A 23,002-nucleotide genomic window follows, 5' to 3' on the forward strand; every position below is an offset into this window, starting at 1 on the left:
CAATGTTTAGCTTTTTAAGCAGCCTCCAAATTTTTTTCCAGAGTGGTTGTACTAGTTTACATTCCCACCAACAGTGTAAGAGGGTTCCTTTTTCCCCACATCCTTGCCAACACCCGTTGGTGGTGGTGTTGCTAATGATGGCTATTCTAACAGGAGTGAGGTGGAATCTTAGTGTGGTTTTGATTTGCATTTCCTTTATGGCTAGAGATGGTGAGCATTTTTTCATGTGTTTTTTGGTCATTTGAATTTCTTCTTTGAGAAAGTTCTGTTTAGTTCACTTGCCCATTTCTTTATTGGTTCATTAGTTTTGGGAGAATTTAATTTTTTAAGTTCCCTATATATTCTGGTTATCAGTCCTTTTTCTGATGTCTAGCTGGCAAATATTTTCTCCCACTCTGTGGGTGGTCTCTTCAGTTTAGAGACCATTTCTTTTATTGAGCAGAAGCTTTTTAGTTTTATGAGGTCCCATTTATCTATGCTATCTCTTAGTTGTTGTGCTGCTGGGGTTCCATTGAGAAAGTTTTTACCTATACCTACTAACTCCAGAATATTTCCTACTCTTTCCTTTATCAACTTTAGAGTTTGTGGTCTGATATTAAGATCCTTGATCCATTTTGAGTTAATCTTGGTATAGGGTGATATACATGGATCTAGTTTCAGTTTTTGCAGACTGCTAACCAGTCTTCCCAGCAGTTTTTGTTGAAGAGGCTGCTTTTTCTCCATCATATATTTTAAGCACCTTTGTCAAAGACAAAGTTGGTTATAGTTGTGTGGCTTCATATCTGGGTCCTCTATTCTATTCTGTTCCACTTGTCTTCATGTCTGTTTCTGTGCCAGTACCATCCTGTTTTTATTGTTATTTCTTGGTAATATAGTTTGGAGTCAGGTATCGTGATACCTCCTTTAATGAATGTCATTGGAATTTTGATGGGAATTGCATTAAACATGTAGATTACTTTTGGGAGTATAGACAGTTTTACTATGTTGATTCTACCAATCCATGAGCATGGGAGATCTCTCCACTTTCTATAGTCTTCCTCTTTCTTCAGAAGTTTAGTTTTTCTTGTAAAGGTTATTCACATCTTTTGTTAGATTTACACCTAGGTATTTGATTTTTTTGAGGCTATTGTAAAGGGAATTGTTTTCAAATATTCTTTTTCAGTTTGTTCATTATTAGTGTATAGAAATGCTAATGATTTTTCTATGTTGATTTTATGTCCCGAGTAGAGTTTTTTGGGTCTTTAAGGTATAGGATCATGTCATCTGCAAATAGGGATGTTTTGACAGTTTCTTTACTATTTGTATTCCTTTTATTCCTTCTTCTTGCCTAATTGCTCTGGCTAGGAATTCCAGTACTATGTTGAATAGGAGTGGAGATAGTGGGCATCCTTGTCCAGTTCCTGATTTTAGAGGGGAGAGGTTTGTATCAAACGGCAGAGCATTCTCATTTTACACACTGAATAAAGTGCAATAATTTGGTCAATTTTATGCACAACAAATTTACATAAACAAGATTATGTACAATTCAATGTTCAACTTTACAAGCACAGTAAGACAGAGGAACATCATCAAGCTTTTAAAGTGTATACTTTCATCTTTCCTCACCTTGTGAATGGCTTAGGGTGAAAATCCATGTAGGAGGGCCCACTGCCTAAAGGGCATGTATTAAAAAGTGTGTCACAAGCTAACCCTGAATTAGGTGCAGATTTTCATTTCATATTCTGCTTGCCTACGTAACTTCGTCCATTCAGAAATATAGGGCTCAATCTAGGGGAGGGAAGATAGTGAAGAAATGTGAGGGGAAGATCCTTTCTTGTAATACATTATTTAAAAAAATTATGTCCTTGGGAACAAAAGTGAATCTTTACCTAAATATTTAGCTCATAGCAGTAGCCTCAAAGTGTCAGTTGATGGAACATGTATACTCTTTCCTGGAAAGATTCCATAAAAAAGCATGTGTTGCTCAGAGAATCAAGAAGTCAATGATGTGTCTCTGTAATGTGAAGTCTACCACATTCTAAAGAGATTTCTTTTACTTCAAAAGAGAGGTCAACAATATTATTCCCTGGCACTCAAGAGTAATAAGGACATTAAGGAATACACCAGTGGATTTGAAGGGAAACTATTTTAGAATGTGCTGGCAACATGAATTGCCCAAGTGATTATGTCCACTGATGTGAGTGGGGATACATGACCCTGGGTGTATATTAGAAGGCCCCAGATAGCCTCCAGTGGAAACTCAACAAAAGTCATCATTGTCCAGTGCACTAACAGATCTTTGCATTCCATCCAGGCAGTGAAATATTTAAGAATTTTTTTCTTTGTATTTGTTGAGTCCCTAATTTTTCTCCCCTCTTTCAGCCAGTCATCTGCAGGGATGTCTCAGGAGGCTCAAATGGGGACATGGCCTTTGGCCTTCCAGAAGCTCCAGGAGAACCATACTGACACAAGAATGTTCACACAAGCACAGGAAATTAGAATTTACCACATCCCTCACCATCAGGCTGAATCTGCATTTAAATTTTTCTCCACATAGGTGAAGACAGTTCAAAAGTCAAGGAAATGATCCACATGGATGTGACCAATTCACAGGACTCAATGGAGTTAACATCTGCACCCAACTTCAGTGATTCCATCCAGGAACAAAAGGTGTCCCTTGATGAGCAGGGCCAGTTAATTACAATACCAGGACCTTCACCCAAAGGCAAGCTGTAGAGCATTCTTTTCAATGACCCATCCCAGATCACACCTCTATTCCTATCAAGAAAATGATGACATAGCTATTCTCCATGAAACAGGTGTGTGTGCTATAGGCAGAATCCCAACACTCACCCACAATCACACTATGAATCAACTCTAAAGTCTGAAGAAGGACCAAAACCCTTGTAGGAGCATTTTTTTTTCATTCATCTGGGAAAGAGATGCTGTCTTCTCTGTATGACAGAGCACGTAGATACATAGTATTGTGTGAACTTATCTAATCTATCTGCATGCCTCATTAGAGTGAGGTTTCTGAAATTCAGGTCTCCTCTGTCTTCCCAACTGTGTGCATTCCCTGGGAATCTGGTGACAGAGCAGGAAGGGATCAAGTGAATGCATGATTTAGATGCATTTACCATGGAGATTCTTGATGAAACAGATATGGCATGAGCTGGAAACTATTCTCAGTTCAAAGTGAACTTGGCCTTCTAACCAGTTCATATTTAATTGCAAACTATACTTCTCCATCTATTTCACACCTTCGTCTAGATTTGATCCTGTGTAGCATTTTCACCTTCAGGGACTTTGTAGCTTTGCTTCCTGCCATTTTTTCCCCATCCTGTGCCAGGATTCTCCTCTGGAATTCTCTCTCTGTTAGATATTTACTGTTAATTTTGGAGTGTTGAGACTAGAGGGGAATTGCTAACTAAAATACTGTTATGATTGATGGTCTAGAAACTATGTTAACTAGTATGTCAAATGTATGGATTTGATTTATAATGACCCTAGTTTGAAGGTTGGGAACTATACACTCAAATTGATAGAGGCAGTTTAAAAGTGGGTTTCTCTGCATTTCACTAGTATTCTCACCTCATCTTTCCATAGCAAAAATATACACTTTCATGGGTCACACTGACAACATTGCCTCTCACATCAAATAACATATCTCAGAAAAAGCCTAGCTTAGTCACCAGATGTGGTTTAGACATTTAGAATTGACATTAAATGTCAAAATTCACAGTCCACATCAAAATTGAGTACATACAGGTTGTACTAAGAGTAAAAAGTATATTAATTTTCACACTGAAAAGCATTGAGAATAACTAGAAATTTCAACCAGAACAAAATCAGGTCACAAGATTGTCTGCAATTCAACCTTCAAGTTTGCATGCTGTGAAATGCAACCTTTTTCCATATTGACAGAGAACATGTTTCTGGTTTTAGGAAACTGTATACTTTCCTCTTTCTTCACATTTTGAATGGCTTAGGAAAATTGCCTAAAGGACATGTATTAAAAAGTGTGGAACAAACTATGATTGAGTTACATAAAGATTTTCATTTATATTTTGCTTTCTTACACCTTGCATGCATTCAGAAATGTAGATCCTTGACCCTTCAGAGAAGAGGTGATAGTGAAGAAATGTTAGGGGAAGATCCTTTGTTGTTACCTATTATTTAAAAAATTTACTCTCCTCAGGAGAGAAATGTAATTCCTTACTTAAATATTTAGCTGAAAAACCACATTGTAGGAGGCGAAAATCAACAGTTTTGGGGGATATATGTACTCTTTCCTGGAAAGAGCATGTATTCCTGAGAGAATGAAAAGGTCAATGATATGTCTCCATGGTATTGAGTCTACCACATTCAAAAGAGATTTCTTTTACTTCAAACAAGTGGTCAGCAAAGTTATTCCCTTCCATCCAAGAATAATGACATTGTGAGAACACCAGTGGATTTGAAAGAGACCTTATTTAGAATGTGCTGAGCACATGAATTACTGAAGTGATTGTGCTCACTGATCTCAATGGGGATACATGAGCATGGGTGGATGTTTGAAGGCCCCATATAGTATTCAGTGGGAATTCAACAAAACCCATAATTTTCCAGTGCATTAAAATGATGAAGACATTTCTCTGTATTTGTTGAAGCACAGATTTTTTTTGTAACTGTTTTGAGCCAGTGCTCCACACAGGTACTTTTCATGAGGCTCAGTCTGGGCCATAGTCTTTGGCCTTCCAGAAGCTCCAGGAGAAACATGCTAACATTAGCCGGTGCACACAGGCATGGGAATTAAGGATTAATCACACCACTCTCCATCGGGCTGAATGTGTATTTAAATTTTTCTCCACATAGGTGAAGAGAGTTCAGACATCCATCAAATGATCCATGTGGATGTGACTAATTCACAGGACTCAACAGAGTCCACATCCACACTCAACCTCTGCAATTCTGTCCAGGAACAAAAGGTGTCTCTTCATGAGCAGGACAAGTCAGTTGCTCTGCCAGGACCTTCATCCAAAGGTAGGAAGTAGAGCATTCCTTAAACTGACTCATCTTAGATCACACCTCTATTCCTATGAAGAAAACCATGACACAGCTATTCTGCATGCAGCAGGCCACATTCAAAAGCAGGTTCGGCTTCCTCCAAAATTGAGCTCGCAACGTACTCCCAGGCATCCAAGAGGGATAAGCACATTAAAGACAGCACCAGTAGATTTAAGGAGACCTGAGTTATGGGGTGCCGAGCACGAGATTTACCCCATCAGCGATTATGTCCACTGATTTCAGGGTGGGTACGTGACCCCTGGCCTCAGATCGTCTCCGAGGTGGAACACAGGAAAAGCCATCCTCGTCCGATGCACTTATGACCCTCGGAATTCCGTCCGGATGTTGAAATGTTTATGATTTTCCTCTCCGTGTTTACTGACTCCCTGATTTCTCATCCCTGTTTCAGCCAGTCCTCCGCAGAAATTTTTCAGGAGGCTCAATCCTGGGACACGGCCTTTGGACCTCCAGCCCTTGGAAGAGAACCACGCTGACAGCAACCTGTGCACACAGGCAGAGGAATTTAGGATTCATCACATCCCTCACCATCAGGCTGAATCTATATTTAAATTTTTGTCCACTTAGGTGAAGAGTCTCCACCCGTCACCGACATGACCCACGTGAATGGGACCAATTCAAGGGACTCAGCGGAGACCATACGCGCCCCCCCACTCCTCGGTTGCAACCAGGATGCGAAGGTGTCCCTTGAGGAGCAGGACCTTTCGATTACTCTGCCAGGACCTTCACCCACAGGCAAGCACTACAACATCCCTTCCAAACACCCGCCTCAGATCACGCCTCTGTTCCTCCCAGGACAATCATGGCACAGCTATTCTGCATGCAGCAGGCATTTGTGGCCTAGGCAGAAGCGCAACCCTCACCCAGAATCAGGCTGAGAATCAAACTCTTATGCCTTAAGCAGGCTCAAAACCGTTCTGGGGGAATCTTTTTTCTTTGTTTGAACTCCTCTAGGAAAGTAGGTGTTGTCTTCTTTGTATGCCCAGTGTTCTTCACTATGTCTTTTTGTGCACACCAATCTATCTATCTGTATGTCTCCTTGGGGTAAGGTTTCCTACTTTTACCTCTCCCCAGTCTTCCCCATTGTGGCATCCCCTGGCAATCTAGGGACGGAACAGGAAGGGATGATGTGTTTGCGTGACTTAGACGCATTTACCACGTAGGTCTTGACTAAAGCGGTATGGCATGGGATGCAATGTATTCTCATTTCCAAAGTAAGCTTGACCTGCTAACCTTCATTCAGTTCATACCCAGTGCCACGGGAAGTTTCCTTTCTCCCTCCATTTCACACCTCCTTCTTGAATCGAGCCTGCACGCTGCAAGGCATGTTCACCCTCCTGGACTAGTAGCTTTAATCTTGCCATTGTTTCCTCTCCCATGCCAGGATTCCTCCCTGTGCAGTTCTCTCTCTGTCCGACCTCTGCTGTTAATTTTGAGTTGTTGGCTCTTCCTGAAGCTCCAGGAGAACCATGCTGTCAGCAGCCTCTGCACACAGGGCACAGGGAGTTAGGGTGGATCACACCGCTCCCCATCGGGTGGAATGTGTATTTAAATTTTCCTCCTCATAGGTGAATGCAGTCCGCAAGCCACTGAAATAGTCCACGTGGATGTGCCCGACACACGGGACTCAGCAGGGTCCACATCCCCTCTCAACTTCTGCGATCCTGTCCGGGAACAGAAGGTGTCCCTTGATGAGCAGGACCGGCCAGTTGCTCTGCCGGGACCTTCACCCAGAGGTACGCCGTAGAGCATTCCTTCAAATGACCCGTCTCAGATCATACCTCTCCTCCTATGAAGAAAATCATGATGCAGTTATTCTACATGCATCGGGCACCTGTGCTGTAGGCCGAATCCCAAAACACGCACCCACAATCGGAATAGGACTCAACACTCATGTCTCAAGAAGGTCCACAGCCCTTCTTGGAGAATTTTTTTTTCCCCTTTGCCATAGGGAAATCCATGCTGTCTTCTCCGAATGGCCAGATCGTTTCAGTCCATAGTTTGTGTGCACCTACCTGTCTGCAAGTCTCCTTAGGGTAAAGTTTCCAAAGATCAGGTCACCCCTGTCTTCCCCATGGTGTGCTTTCCCTGAAGTGTGGTGAGAGAGCAGAGAGGGATCAAACGAATGCAGGAGTCTGACACCCTGATCACGGAGGTCCTGTGGAAAGAGATATGTCAGGGGTCTGAGTCTCTACTCAGTCCAACTTCACCTTGGCCTTCTATCCTTCGTTCAGTTCATCCTCGGCCACACCGAAACCTTCCTTTCTCCATGCACTTCCAGCTCCTTCTTCCGTTGATACTGCACTCTGCCCCACAGCTTCACCCTCAGGGCCTCGTAGCTTTCTTCTTTCCACTTTTTTTCTCCTGGGCTGCCAGGATTGCCCCTCTGGACTTCTAGCACTGTCTGTCATTGGGTGTTCACTTTGGGAGCGTTGGCCTTGAGGGGTGTTTCTCATCAAACCACCGTTGTTAGCTTGATAGTCTAGAAACATGAGCATTGTGTGAAACGTATGCATTAAAGTTTGCATAATCCTGCCTTGAACTTCGGGAACTGCGAAGCGACATGCCTGGAGGCAGCTTAAGTGTGTGGGTTTCTTGATGTTTCCCTGGTATCCTCAACTTATATTTCTGTGGGCAAAACGTACACTTTCTCTGCCTACATTGACTTACTTCCTGGGCTCTGGCATCAAATGTCACACACCAGGAAAGGCCTCTCTAAGTCTCCAGATGTAGTTTGGACAATATCAGACTTGGTAACAGTAACCCTTCTCCTTCAGAACCCTCAAGGAACTGGAGTCCATACAGGTTGAGGGAAGGGTCAAAGCATCTTAATTTTCACACTTAGAAACGTTGAGAATAGCTGCAGCAATTTTGCCCGTGAGAAAATCGGGCCTATAAATTGTGTGCAATTCAACCTTCAGGCTGGCATGCCGGAAAAGGAAATCTTTTTCCATCGTGACACGGGAACATCCTGCCTGCCGGTTTTCAGAACCTATCTTCTTTCTTCTCTCCTATGCTCTTGAAGGCTTCGGGTGAAAATACGTGTAGGATGGGCACACTGCCTAAAGGACACTTGTTGAATAGTGTGGCACAAGCAGTGTTTGAGATAGGTGCAGATTTGGTTGTCATATTCTGCTCCCCCACACCGTTCTCCCTCTCAGGAATGTAGGGCCTTGATGCTTCAGGGGACAGGTGATAGTGAAGACATGTGAGGGGAAATCCTTGGTGGTGACATAACGTTCTTTTACAACTTCACTCTCATCGGGATCCAAAAGCGATTGCTTACCTAAATGTTTAGCTGCCAAACCTCATTGTAGCGGCCTTAAAGAGTGAGGGTTGTGGGACCGGTGTGGACTGTTTCCTGGAAAGATGCTTCCAAAAGGAAGCATGTATTTGTCGCAGAGTCAAGAGGTCAGTGATGTGTGTCCGTAGCACGGAGGGTGCCACATTCAAAAGGAGGTTTGCCTTCCTCCAAAATTGAGCTCGCAACGTATTCCCAGGCATCCAAGAGGGATAAGCACATTAAAGACAGCACCAGTAGATTTAAGGAGACCTGTGTTACGGGGTGCCGAGCACGAGATTTACCCCATCAGCGATTATGTCCACTGATTTCAGGGTGGGTACGTGACCCCTGGCCTCAGATCGTCTCCGAGGTGGAACACAGGAAAAGCCATCCTCGTCCGATGCACTTATGACCCTCGGAATTCCGTCCGGATGTTGAAATGTTTATGATTTTCCTCTCCGTGTTTACTGACTCCCTGATTTCTCATCCCTGTTTCAGCCAGTCCTCCGCAGAAATTTTTCAGGAGGCTCAATCCTGGGACACGGCCTTTGGACCTCCAGCCCTTGGAAGAGAACCACGCTGACAGCAACCTGTGCACACAGGCAGAGGAATTTAGGATTCATCACATCCCTCACCATCAGGCTGAATCTATATTTAAATTTTTGTCCACTTAGGTGAAGAGTCTCCACCCGTCACCGACATGACCCACGTGAATGGGACCAATTCAAGGGACTCAGCGGAGACCATACGCGCCCCCCCACTCCTCGGTTGCAACCAGGATGCGAAGGTGTCCCTTGAGGAGCAGGACCTTTCGATTACTCTGCCAGGACCTTCACCCACAGGCAAGCACTACAACATCCCTTCCAAACACCCGCCTCAGATCACGCCTCTGTTCCTCCCAGGACAATCATGGCACAGCTATTCTGCATGCAGCAGGCATTTGTGGCCTAGGCAGAAGCGCAACCCTCACCCAGAATCAGGCTGAGAATCAAACTCTTATGCCTTAAGCAGGCTCAAAACCGTTCTGGGGGAATCTTTTTTCTTTGTTTGAACTCCTCTAGGAAAGTAGGTGTTGTCTTCTTTGTATGCCCAGTGTTCTTCACTATGTCTTTTTGTGCACACCAATCTATCTATCTGTATGTCTCCTTGGGGTAAGGTTTCCTACTTTCACCTCTCCCCAGTCTTCCCCATTGTGGCATCCCCTGGCAATCTAGGGACGGAACAGGAAGGGATGATGTGTTTGCATGACTTAGACGCATTTACCACGTAGGTCTTGACTAAAGCGGTATGGCATGGGATGCAATGTATTCTCATTTCCAAAGTAAGCTTGACCTGCTAACCTTCATTCAGTTCATACCCAGTGCCACGGGAAGTTTCCTTTCTCCCTCCATTTCACACCTCCTTCTTGAATCGAGCCTGCACGCTGCAAGGCATGTTCACCCTCCTGGACTAGTAGCTTTAATCTTGCCATTGTTTCCTCTCCCATGCCAGGATTCCTCCCTGTGCAGTTCTCTCTCTGTCCGACCTCTGCTGTTAATTTTGAGTTGTTGGCTCTTCCTGAAGCTCCAGGAGAACCATGCTGTCAGCAGCCTCTGCACACAGGGCACAGGGAGTTAGGGTGGATCACACCGCTCCCCATCGGGCGGAATGTGTATTTAAATTTTCCTCCTCATAGGTGAATGCAGTCCGCAAGCCACTGAAATAGTCCACGTGGATGTGCACGGCGCACGGGACTCAGCAGAGCCCACATCCCCTCTCAACTTCTGCGATCCTGTCCGGGAACAGAAGGTGTCCCTTGATGAGCAGGACCGGCCAGTTGCTCTGCCGGGACCTTCACCCAGAGGTACGCCGTAGAGCATTCCTTCAAATGACCCGTCTCAGATCATACCTTTCCTCCTAGGAAGAAAATCATGATGCAGTTATTCTACATGCATCGGGCACCTGTGCTGTAGGCCGAATCCCAAAACACGCACCCACAATAAGAATAGGACTCAACACTCATGTCTCAAGAAGGTCCACAGCCCTTCTCGGAGAATTTTTTTTTCCCCTTTGCCATAGGGAAATCCATGCTGTCTTCTCCGAATGGCCAGATCGTTTCAGTCCATAGTTTGTGTGCACCTACCTGTCTGCAAGTCTCCTTAGGGTAAAGTTTCCAAAGATCAGGTCACCCCTGTCTTCCCCATGGTGTGCTTTCCCTGAAGTGTGGTGAGAGAGCAGAGAGGGATCAAACGAATGCAGGAGTCTGACACCCTGATCACGGAGGTCCTGTGGAAAGAGATATGTCAGGGGTCTGAGTCTCTACTCAGTCCAACTTCACCTTGGCCTTCTATCCTTCGTTCAGTTCATCCTCGGCCACACCGAAACCTTCCTTTCTCCATGCACTTCCAGCTCCTTCTTCCGTTGATACTGCACTCTGCCCCACAGCTTCACCCTCAGGGCCTCGTAGCTTTCTTCTTTCCACTTTTTTTCTCCTGGGCTGCCAGGATTGCCCCTCTGGACTTCTAGCACTGTCTGTCATTGGGTGTTCACTTTGGGAGCGTTGGCCTTGAGGGGTGTTTCTCATCAAACCACCGTTGTTAGCTTGATAGTCTAGAAACATGAGCATTGTGTGAAACGTATGCATTAAAGTTTGCATAATCCTGCCTTGAGCTTCGGGAACTGTGAAGCGACATGCCTGGAGGCAGCTTAAGTGTGTGGGTTTCTTGATGTTTCCCTGGTATCCTCAACTTATATTTCTGTGGGCAAAACGTACACTTTCTCTGCCTACATTGACTTACTTCCTGGGCTCTGGCATCAAATGTCACACACCAGGAAAGGCCTCTCTAAGTCTCCAGATGTAGTTTGGACAATATCAGACTTGGTAACAGTAACCCTTCTCCTTCAGAACCCTCAAGGAACTGGAGTCCATACAGGTTGAGGGAAGGGTCAAAGCATCTTAATTTTCACACTTAGAAACGTTGAGAATAGCTGCAGCAATTTTGCCCGTGAGAAAATCGGGCCTATAAATTGTGTGCAATTCAACCTTCAGGCTGGCATGCCGGAAAAGGAAATCTTTTTCCATCGTGACACGGGAACATCCTGCCTGCCGGTTTTCAGAACCTATCTTCTTTCTTCTCTCCTATGCTCTTGAAGGCTTCGGGTGAAAATACGTGTAGGATGGGCACACTGCCTAAAGGACACTTGTTGAATAGTGTGGCACAAGCAGTGTTTGAGATAGGTGCAGATTTGGTTGTCATATTCTGCTCCCCCACACCGTTCTCCCTCTCAGGAATGTAGGGCCTTGATGCTTCAGGGGACAGGTGATAGTGAAGACATGTGAGGGGAAATCCTTGGTGGTGACATAACGTTCTTTTACAACTTCACTCTCATCGGGATCCAAAAGCGATTGCTTACCTAAATGTTTAGCTGCCAAACCTCATTGTAGCGGCCTTAAAGAGTGAGGGTTGTGGGACCGGTGTGGACTGTTTCCTGGAAAGATGCTTCCAAAAGGAAGCATGTATTTGTCGCAGAGTCAAGAGGTCAGTGATGTGTGTCCGTAGCACGGAGGGTGCCACATTCAAAAGGAGGTTTGCCTTCCTCCAAAATTGAGCTCGCAACGTATTCCCAGGCATCCAAGAGGGATAAGCACATTAAAGACAGCACCAGTAGATTTAAGGAGACCTGTGTTACGGGGTGCCGAGCACGAGATTTACCCCATCAGCGATTATGTCCACTGATTTCAGGGTGGGTACGTGACCCCTGGCCTCAGATCGTCTCCGAGGTGGAACACAGGAAAAGCCATCCTCGTCCGATGCACTTATGACCCTCGGAATTCCGTCCGGATGTTGAAATGTTTATGATTTTCCTCTCCGTGTTTACTGACTCCCTGATTTCTCATCCCTGTTTCAGCCAGTCCTCCGCAGAAATTTTTCAGGAGGCTCAATCCTGGGACACGGCCTTTGGACCTCCAGCCCTTGGAAGAGAACCACGCTGACAGCAACCTGTGCACACAGGCAGAGGAATTTAGGATTCATCACATCCCTCACCATCAGGCTGAATCTATATTTAAATTTTTGTCCACTTAGGTGAAGAGTCTCCACCCGTCACCGACATGACCCACGTGAATGGGACCAATTCAAGGGACTCAGCGGAGACCATACGCGCCCCCCCACTCCTCGGTTGCAACCAGGATGCGAAGGTGTCCCTTGAGGAGCAGGACCTTTCGATTACTCTGCCAGGACCTTCACCCACAGGCAAGCACTACAACATCCCTTCCAAACACCCGCCTCAGATCACGCCTCTGTTCCTCCCAGGACAATCATGGCACAGCTATTCTGCATGCAGCAGGCATTTGTGGCCTAGGCAGAAGTGCAACCCTCACCCAGAATCAGGCTAAGAATCAAACTCTTATGCCTTAAGCAGGCTCAAAACCGTTCTGGGGGAATCTTTTTTCTTTGTTTGAACTCCTCTAGGAAAGTAGGTGTTGTCTTCTTTGTATGCCCAGTGTTCTTCACTATGTCTTTTTGTGCACACCAATCTATCTGTATGTCTCCTTGGGGTAAGGTTTCCTACTTTCACCTCTCCCCAGTCTTCCCCATTGTGGCATCCCCTGGCAATCTAGGGACGGAACAGGAAGGGATGATGTGTTTGCGTGACTTAGACGCATTTACCACGTAGGTCTTGACTAAAGCGGTATGGCATGGGATGCAATGTATTCTCATTTCCAAAGTAAGCTTGACCTGCTAACCTTCATTCAGTTCATACCCAGTGCCACGGGAAGTTTCCTTTCTCCCTCCATTTCACACCTCCTTCTTGAATCGAGCCTGCACGCTGCAAGGCATGTTCACCCTCCTGGACTAGTAGCTTTAATCTTGCCATTGTTTCCTCTCCCATGCCAGGATTCCTCCCTGTGCAGTTCTCTCTCTGTCCGACCTCTGCTGTTAATTTTGAGTTGTTGGCTCTTCCTGAAGCTCCAGGAGAACCATGCTGTCAGCAGCCTCTGCACACAGGGCACAGGGAGTTAGGGTGGATCACACCGCTCCCCATCGGGCGGAATGTGTATTTAAATTTTCCTCCTCATAGGTGAATGCAGTCCGCAAGCCACTGAAATAGTCCACGTGGATGTGCCCGACGCACGGGACTCAGCAGAGTCCACATCCCCTCTCAACTTCTGCGATCCTGTCCGGGAACAGAAGGTGTCCCTTGATGAGCAGGACCGGCCAGTTGCTCTGCCGGGACCTTCACCCAGAGGTACGCCGTAGAGCATTCCTTCAAATGACCCGTCTCAGATCATACCTCTCCTCCTATGAAGAAAATCATGATGCAGTTATTCTACATGCATCGGGCACCTGTGCTGTAGGCCGAATCCCAAAACACGCACCCACAATCGGAATAGGACTCAACACTCATGTCTCAAGAAGGTCCACAGCCCTTCTTGGAGAATTTTTTTTTCCCCTTTGCCATAGGGAAATCCATGCTGTCTTCTCCGAATGGCCAGATCGTTTCAGTCCATAGTTTGTGTGCACCTACCTGTCTGCAAGTCTCCTTAGTGTAAAGTTTCCAAAGATCAGGTCACCCCTGTCTTCCCCATGGTGTGCTTTCCCTGAAGTGTGGTGAGAGAGCAGAGAGGGATCAAACGAATGCAGGAGTCTGACACCCTGATCACGGAGGTCCTGTGGAAAGAGATATGTCAGGGGTCTGAGTCTCTACTCAGTCCAACTTCACCTTGGCCTTCTATCCTTCATTCAGTTCATCCTCGGCCACACCGAAACCTTCCTTTCTCCATGCACTTCCAGCTCCTTCTTCCGTTGATACTGCACTCTGCCCCACAGCTTCACCCTCAGGGCCTCGTAGCTTTCTTCTTTCCACTTTTTTTCTCCTGGGCTGCCAGGATTGCCCCTCTGGACTTCTAGCACTGTCTGTCATTGGGTGTTCACTTTGGGAGCGTTGGCCTTGAGGGGTGTTTCTCATCAAACCACCGTTGTTAGCTTGATAGTCTAGAAACATGAGCATTGTGTGAAACGTATGCATTAAAGTTTGCATAATCCTGCCTTGAACTTCGGGAACTGCGAAGCGACATGCCTGGAGGCAGCTTAAGTGTGTGGGTTTCTTGATGTTTCCCTGGTATCCTCAACTTATATTTCTGTGGGCAAAACGTACACTTTCTCTGCCTACATTGACTTACTTCCTGGGCTCTGGCATCAAATGTCACACACCAGGAAAGGCCTCTCTAAGTCTCCAGATGTAGTTTGGACAATATCAGACTTGGTAACAGTAACCCTTCTCCTTCAGAACCCTCAAGGAACTGGAGTCCATACAGGTTGAGGGAAGGGTCAAAGCATCTTAATTTTCACACTTAGAAACGTTGAGAATAGCTGCAGCAATTTTGCCCGTGAGAAAATCGGGCCTATAAATTGTGTGCAATTCAACCTTCAGGCTGGCATGCCGGAAAAGGAAATCTTTTTCCATCGTGACACGGGAACATCCTGCCTGCCGGTTTTCAGAACCTATCTTCTTTCTTCTCTCCTATGCTCTTGAAGGCTTCGGGTGAAAATACGTGTAGGATGGGCACACTGCCTAAAGGACACTTGTTGAATAGTGTGGCACAAGCAGTGTTTGAGATAGGTGCAGATTTGGTTGTCATATTCTGCTCCCCCACACCGTTCTCCCTCTCAGGAATGTAGGGCCTTGATGCTTCAGGGGACAGGTGATAGTGAAGACATGTGAGGGGAAATCCTTGGTGGTGACATAACGTTCTTTTACAACTTCACTCTCATCGGGATCCAAAAGCGATTGCTTACCTAAATGTTTAGCTGCCAAACCTCATTGTAGCGGCCTTAAAGAGTGAGGGTTGTGGGACCGGTGTGGACTGTTTCCTGGAAAGATGCTTCCAAAAGGAAGCATGTATTTGTCGCAGAGTCAAGAGGTCAGTGATGTGTGTCCGTAGCACGGAGGGTGCCACATTCAAAAGGAGGTTTGCCTTCCTCCAAAATTGAGCTCGCAACGTATTCCCAGGCATCCAAGAGGGATAAGCACATTAAAGACAGCACCAGTAGATTTAAGGAGACCTGTGTTACGGGGTGCCGAGCACGAGATTTACCCCATCAGCGATTATGTCCACTGATTTCAGGGTGGGTACGTGACCCCTGGCCTCAGATCGTCTCCGAGGTGGAACACAGGAAAAGCCATCCTCGTCCGATGCACTTATGACCCTCGGAATTCCGTCCGGATGTTGAAATGTTTATGATTTTCCTCTCCGTGTTTACTGACTCCCTGATTTCTCATCCCTGTTTCAGCCAGTCCTCCGCAGAAATTTTTCAGGAGGCTCAATCCTGGGACACGGCCTTTGGACCTCCAGCCCTTGGAAGAGAACCACGCTGACAGCAACCTGTGCACACAGGCAGAGGAATTTAGGATTCATCACATCCCTCACCATCAGGCTGAATCTATATTTAAATTTTTGTCCACTTAGGTGAAGAGTCTCCACCCGTCACCGACATGACCCACGTGAATGGGACCAATTCAAGGGACTCAGCGGAGACCATACGCGCCCCCCCACTCCTCGGTTGCAACCAGGATGCGAAGGTGTCCCTTGAGGAGCAGGACCTTTCGATTACTCTGCCAGGACCTTCACCCACAGGCAAGCACTACAACATCCCTTCCAAACACCCGCCTCAGATCACGCCTCTGTTCCTCCCAGGACAATCATGGCACAGCTATTCTGCATGCAGCAGGCATTTGTGGCCTAGGCAGAAGTGCAACCCTCACCCAGAATCAGGCTAAGAATCAAACTCTTATGCCTTAAGCAGGCTCAAAACCGTTCTGGGGGAATCTTTTTTCTTTGTTTGAACTCCTCTAGGAAAGTAGGTGTTGTCTTCTTTGTATGCCCAGTGTTCTTCACTATGTCTTTTTGTGCACACCAATCTATCTGTATGTCTCCTTGGGGTAAGGTTTCCTACTTTCACCTCTCCCCAGTCTTCCCCATTGTGGCATCCCCTGGCAATCTAGGGACGGAACAGGAAGGGATGATGTGTTTGCGTGACTTAGACGCATTTACCACGTAGGTCTTGACTAAAGCGGTATGGCATGGGATGCAATGTATTCTCATTTCCAAAGTAAGCTTGACCTGCTAACCTTCATTCAGTTCATACCCAGTGCCACGGGAAGTTTCCTTTCTCCCTCCATTTCACACCTCCTTCTTGAATCGAGCCTGCACGCTGCAAGGCATGTTCACCCTCCTGGACTAGTAGCTTTAATCTTGCCATTGTTTCCTCTCCCATGCCAGGATTCCTCCCTGTGCAGTTCTCTCTCTGTCCGACCTCTGCTGTTAATTTTGAGTTGTTGGCTCTTCCTGAAGCTCCAGGAGAACCATGCTGTCAGCAGCCTCTGCACACAGGGCACAGGGAGTTAGGGTGGATCACACCGCTCCCCATCGGGCGGAATGTGTATTTAAATTTTCCTCCTCATAGGTGAATGCAGTCCGCAAGCCACTGAAATAGTCCACGTGGATGTGCCCGACGCACGGGACTCAGCAGAGTCCACATCCCCTCTCAACTTCTGCGATCCTGTCCGGGAACAGAAGGTGTCCCTTGATGAGCAGGACCGGCCAGTTGCTCTGCCGGGACCTTCACCCAGAGGTACGCCGTAGAGCATTCCTTCAAATGACCCGTCTCAGATCATACCTCTCCTCCTATGAAGAAAATCATGATGCAGTTATTCTACATGCATCGGGCACCTGTGCTGTAGGCCGAATCCCAAAACACGCACCCACAATCGGAATAGGACTCAACACTCATGTCTCAAGAAGGTCCACAGCCCTTCTTGGAGAATTTTTTTTTCCCCTTTGCCATAGGGAAATCCATGCTGTCTTCTCCGAATGGCCAGATCGTTTCAGTCCATAGTTTGTGTGCACCTACCTGTCTGCAAGTCTCCTTAGTGTAAAGTTTCCAAAGATCAGGTCACCCCTGTCTTCCCCATGGTGTGCTTTCCCTGAAGTGTGGTGAGAGAGCAGAGAGGGATCAAACGAATGCAGGAGTCTGACACCCTGATCACGGAGGTCCTGTGGAAAGAGATATGTCAGGGGTCTGAGTCTCTACTCAGTCCAACTTCACCTTGGCCTTCTATCCTTCATTCAGTTCATCCTCGGCCACACCGAAACCTTCCTTTCTCCATGCACTTCCAGCTCCTTCTTCCGTTGATACTGCACTCTGCCCCACAGCTTCACCCTCAGGGCCTCGTAGCTTTCTTCTTTCCACTTTTTTTCTCCTGGGCTGCCAGGATTGCCCCTCTGGACTTCTAGCACTGTCTGTCATTGGGTGTTCACTTTGGGAGCGTTGGCCTTGAGGGGTGTTTCTCATCAAACCACCGTTGTTAGCTTGATAGTCTAGAAACATGAGCATTGTGTGAAACGTATGCATTAAAGTTTGCATAATCCTGCCTTGAACTTCGGGAACTGCGAAGCGACATGCCTGGAGGCAGCTTAAGTGTGTGGGTTTCTTGATGTTTCCCTGGTATCCTCAACTTATATTTCTGTGGGCAAAACGTACACTTTCTCTGCCTACATTGACTTACTTCCTGGGCTCTGGCATCAAATGTCACACACCAGGAAAGGCCTCTCTAAGTCTCCAGATGTAGTTTGGACAATATCAGACTTGGTAACAGTAACCCTTCTCCTTCAGAACCCTCAAGGAACTGGAGTCCATACAGGTTGAGGGAAGGGTCAAAGCATCTTAATTTTCACACTTAGAAACGTTGAGAATAGCTGCAGCAATTTTGCCCGTGAGAAAATCGGGCCTATAAATTGTGTGCAATTCAACCTTCAGGCTGGCATGCCGGAAAAGGAAATCTTTTTCCATCGTGACACGGGAACATCCTGCCTGCCGGTTTTCAGAACCTATCTTCTTTCTTCTCTCCTATGCTCTTGAAGGCTTCGGGTGAAAATACGTGTAGGATGGGCACACTGCCTAAAGGACACTTGTTGAATAGTGTGGCACAAGCAGTGTTTGAGATAGGTGCAGATTTGGTTGTCATATTCTGCTCCCCCACACCGTTCTCCCTCTCAGGAATGTAGGGCCTTGATGCTTCAGGGGACAGGTGATAGTGAAGACATGTGAGGGGAAATCCTTGGTGGTGACATAACGTTCTTTTACAACTTCACTCTCATCGGGATCCAAAAGCGATTGCTTACCTAAATGTTTAGCTGCCAAACCTCATTGTAGCGGCCTTAAAGAGTGAGGGTTGTGGGACCGGTGTGGACTGTTTCCTGGAAAGATGCTTCCAAAAGGAAGCATGTATTTGTCGCAGAGTCAAGAGGTCAGTGATGTGTGTCCGTAGCACGGAGGGTGCCACATTCAAAAGGAGGTTTGCCTTCCTCCAAAATTGAGCTCGCAACGTATTCCCAGGCATCCAAGAGGGATAAGCACATTAAAGACAGCACCAGTAGATTTAAGGAGACCTGTGTTACGGGGTGCCGAGCACGAGATTTACCCCATCAGCGATTATGTCCACTGATTTCAGGGTGGGTACGTGACCCCTGGCCTCAGATCGTCTCCGAGGTGGAACACAGGAAAAGCCATCCTCGTCCGATGCACTTATGACCCTCGGAATTCCGTCCGGATGTTGAAATGTTTATGATTTTCCTCTCCGTGTTTACTGACTCCCTGATTTCTCATCCCTGTTTCAGCCAGTCCTCCGCAGAAATTTTTCAGGAGGCTCAATCCTGGGACACGGCCTTTGGACCTCCAGCCCTTGGAAGAGAACCACGCTGACAGCAACCTGTGCACACAGGCAGAGGAATTTAGGATTCATCACATCCCTCACCATCAGGCTGAATCTATATTTAAATTTTTGTCCACTTAGGTGAAGAGTCTCCACCCGTCACCGACATGACCCACGTGAATGGGACCAATTCAAGGGACTCAGCGGAGACCATACGCGCCCCCCCACTCCTCGGTTGCAACCAGGATGCGAAGGTGTCCCTTGAGGAGCAGGACCTTTCGATTACTCTGCCAGGACCTTCACCCACAGGCAAGCACTACAACATCCCTTCCAAACACCCGCCTCAGATCACGCCTCTGTTCCTCCCAGGACAATCATGGCACAGCTATTCTGCATGCAGCAGGCATTTGTGGCCTAGGCAGAAGTGCAACCCTCACCCAGAATCAGGCTAAGAATCAAACTCTTATGCCTTAAGCAGGCTCAAAACCGTTCTGGGGGAATCTTTTTTCTTTGTTTGAACTCCTCTAGGAAAGTAGGTGTTGTCTTCTTTGTATGCCCAGTGTTCTTCACTATGTCTTTTTGTGCACACCAATCTATCTGTATGTCTCCTTGGGGTAAGGTTTCCTACTTTCACCTCTCCCCAGTCTTCCCCATTGTGGCATCCCCTGGCAATCTAGGGACGGAACAGGAAGGGATGATGTGTTTGCGTGACTTAGACGCATTTACCACGTAGGTCTTGACTAAAGCGGTATGGCATGGGATGCAATGTATTCTCATTTCCAAAGTAAGCTTGACCTGCTAACCTTCATTCAGTTCATACCCAGTGCCACGGGAAGTTTCCTTTCTCCCTCCATTTCACACCTCCTTCTTGAATCGAGCCTGCACGCTGCAAGGCATGTTCACCCTCCTGGACTAGTAGCTTTAATCTTGCCATTGTTTCCTCTCCCATGCCAGGATTCCTCCCTGTGCAGTTCTCTCTCTGTCCGACCTCTGCTGTTAATTTTGAGTTGTTGGCTCTTCCTGAAGCTCCAGGAGAACCATGCTGTCAGCAGCCTCTGCACACAGGGCACAGGGAGTTAGGGTGGATCACACCGCTCCCCATCGGGCGGAATGTGTATTTAAATTTTCCTCCTCATAGGTGAATGCAGTCCGCAAGCCACTGAAATAGTCCACGTGGATGTGCCCGACGCACGGGACTCAGCAGAGTCCACATCCCCTCTCAACTTCTGCGATCCTGTCCGGGAACAGAAGGTGTCCCTTGATGAGCAGGACCGGCCAGTTGCTCTGCCGGGACCTTCACCCAGAGGTACGCCGTAGAGCATTCCTTCAAATGACCCGTCTCAGATCATACCTCTCCTCCTATGAAGAAAATCATGATGCAGTTATTCTACATGCATCGGGCACCTGTGCTGTAGGCCGAATCCCAAAACACGCACCCACAATCGGAATAGGACTCAACACTCATGTCTCAAGAAGGTCCACAGCCCTTCTTGGAGAATTTTTTTTTCCCCTTTGCCATAGGGAAATCCATGCTGTCTTCTCCGAATGGCCAGATCGTTTCAGTCCATAGTTTGTGTGCACCTACCTGTCTGCAAGTCTCCTTAGTGTAAAGTTTCCAAAGATCAGGTCACCCCTGTCTTCCCCATGGTGTGCTTTCCCTGAAGTGTGGTGAGAGAGCAGAGAGGGATCAAACGAATGCAGGAGTCTGACACCCTGATCACGGAGGTCCTGTGGAAAGAGATATGTCAGGGGTCTGAGTCTCTACTCAGTCCAACTTCACCTTGGCCTTCTATCCTTCATTCAGTTCATCCTCGGCCACACCGAAACCTTCCTTTCTCCATGCACTTCCAGCTCCTTCTTCCGTTGATACTGCACTCTGCCCCACAGCTTCACCCTCAGGGCCTCGTAGCTTTCTTCTTTCCACTTTTTTTCTCCTGGGCTGCCAGGATTGCCCCTCTGGACTTCTAGCACTGTCTGTCATTGGGTGTTCACTTTGGGAGCGTTGGCCTTGAGGGGTGTTTCTCATCAAACCACCGTTGTTAGCTTGATAGTCTAGAAACATGAGCATTGTGTGAAACGTATGCATTAAAGTTTGCATAATCCTGCCTTGAACTTCGGGAACTGCGAAGCGACATGCCTGGAGGCAGCTTAAGTGTGTGGGTTTCTTGATGTTTCCCTGGTATCCTCAACTTATATTTCTGTGGGCAAAACGTACACTTTCTCTGCCTACATTGACTTACTTCCTGGGCTCTGGCATCAAATGTCACACACCAGGAAAGGCCTCTCTAAGTCTCCAGATGTAGTTTGGACAATATCAGACTTGGTAACAGTAACCCTTCTCCTTCAGAACCCTCAAGGAACTGGAGTCCATACAGGTTGAGGGAAGGGTCAAAGCATCTTAATTTTCACACTTAGAAACGTTGAGAATAGCTGCAGCAATTTTGCCCGTGAGAAAATCGGGCCTATAAATTGTGTGCAATTCAACCTTCAGGCTGGCATGCCGGAAAAGGAAATCTTTTTCCATCGTGACACGGGAACATCCTGCCTGCCGGTTTTCAGAACCTATCTTCTTTCTTCTCTCCTATGCTCTTGAAGGCTTCGGGTGAAAATACGTGTAGGATGGGCACACTGCCTAAAGGACACTTGTTGAATAGTGTGGCACAAGCAGTGTTTGAGATAGGTGCAGATTTGGTTGTCATATTCTGCTCCCCCACACCGTTCTCCCTCTCAGGAATGTAGGGCCTTGATGCTTCAGGGGACAGGTGATAGTGAAGACATGTGAGGGGAAATCCTTGGTGGTGACATAACGTTCTTTTACAACTTCACTCTCATCGGGATCCAAAAGCGATTGCTTACCTAAATGTTTAGCTGCCAAACCTCATTGTAGCGGCCTTAAAGAGTGAGGGTTGTGGGACCGGTGTGGACTGTTTCCTGGAAAGATGCTTCCAAAAGGAAGCATGTATTTGTCGCAGAGTCAAGAGGTCAGTGATGTGTGTCCGTAGCACGGAGGGTGCCACATTCAAAAGGAGGTTTGCCTTCCTCCAAAATTGAGCTCGCAACGTATTCCCAGGCATCCAAGAGGGATAAGCACATTAAAGACAGCACCAGTAGATTTAAGGAGACCTGTGTTACGGGGTGCCGAGCACGAGATTTACCCCATCAGCGATTATGTCCACTGATTTCAGGGTGAGTACGTGACCCCTGGCCTCAGATCGTCTCCGAGGTGGAACACAGGAAAAGCCATCCTCGTCCGATGCACTTATGACCCTCGGAATTCCGTCCGGATGTTGAAATGTTTATGATTTTCCTCTCCGTGTTTACTGACTCCCTGATTTCTCATCCCTGTTTCAGCCAGTCCTCCGCAGAAATTTTTCAGGAGGCTCAATCCTGGGACACGGCCTTTGGACCTCCAGCCCTTGGAAGAGAACCACGCTGACAGCAACCTGTGCACACAGGCAGAGGAATTTAGGATTCATCACATCCCTCACCATCAGGCTGAATCTATATTTAAATTTTTGTCCACTTAGGTGAAGAGTCTCCACCCGTCACCGACATGACCCACGTGAATGGGACCAATTCAAGGGACTCAGCGGAGACCATACGCGCCCCCCCACTCCTCGGTTGCAACCAGGATGCGAAGGTGTCCCTTGAGGAGCAGGACCTTTCGATTACTCTGCCAGGACCTTCACCCACAGGCAAGCACTACAACATCCCTTCCAAACACCCGCCTCAGATCACGCCTCTGTTCCTCCCAGGACAATCATGGCACAGCTATTCTGCATGCAGCAGGCATTTGTGGCCTAGGCAGAAGCGCAACCCTCACCCAGAATCAGGCTAAGAATCAAACTCTTATGCCTTAAGCAGGCTCAAAACCGTTCTGGGGGAATCTTTTTTCTTTGTTTGAACTCCTCTAGGAAAGTAGGTGTTGTCTTCTTTGTATGCCCAGTGTTCTTCACTATGTCTTTTTGTGCACACCAATCT

General features: G+C 47.0%; 2 protein-coding genes across 2 annotated transcripts; both read left to right on the forward strand.

The window, feature by feature from the left end:
* Positions 1 to 4,859: 4,859 nt before the first annotated feature.
* LOC141410790 (uncharacterized) lies at positions 4,860 to 9,311 on the forward strand. The gene is made up of 4 exons (XM_074041106.1): positions 4,860 to 5,001; positions 5,611 to 5,703; positions 6,612 to 6,779; positions 9,001 to 9,311. The coding sequence occupies exons 1-4, from the start codon at positions 4,860 to 4,862 to the stop codon at positions 9,309 to 9,311; spliced, it is 714 nt and encodes a 237-aa protein (XP_073897207.1).
* A 558-nt stretch (positions 9,312 to 9,869) lies between these two features.
* LOC141410791 (uncharacterized) lies at positions 9,870 to 22,859 on the forward strand. Its single transcript, XM_074041108.1, has 8 exons — positions 9,870 to 10,169; positions 12,391 to 12,558; positions 13,388 to 13,555; positions 15,777 to 15,944; positions 16,774 to 16,941; positions 19,163 to 19,330; positions 20,160 to 20,327; positions 22,549 to 22,859. Exons 2-8 carry the CDS (start codon positions 12,417 to 12,419, stop codon positions 22,857 to 22,859), a joined length of 1,293 nt encoding a protein of 430 aa, XP_073897209.1. The 5' UTR covers positions 9,870 to 10,169; positions 12,391 to 12,416.
* Positions 22,860 to 23,002: the final 143 nt, after the last annotated feature.

This window comes from Castor canadensis, chromosome 9, assembly GCF_047511655.1.
Source record: "Castor canadensis chromosome 9, mCasCan1.hap1v2, whole genome shotgun sequence".
In the NCBI taxonomy this organism is placed as follows: domain Eukaryota; kingdom Metazoa; phylum Chordata; class Mammalia; order Rodentia; family Castoridae; genus Castor; species Castor canadensis.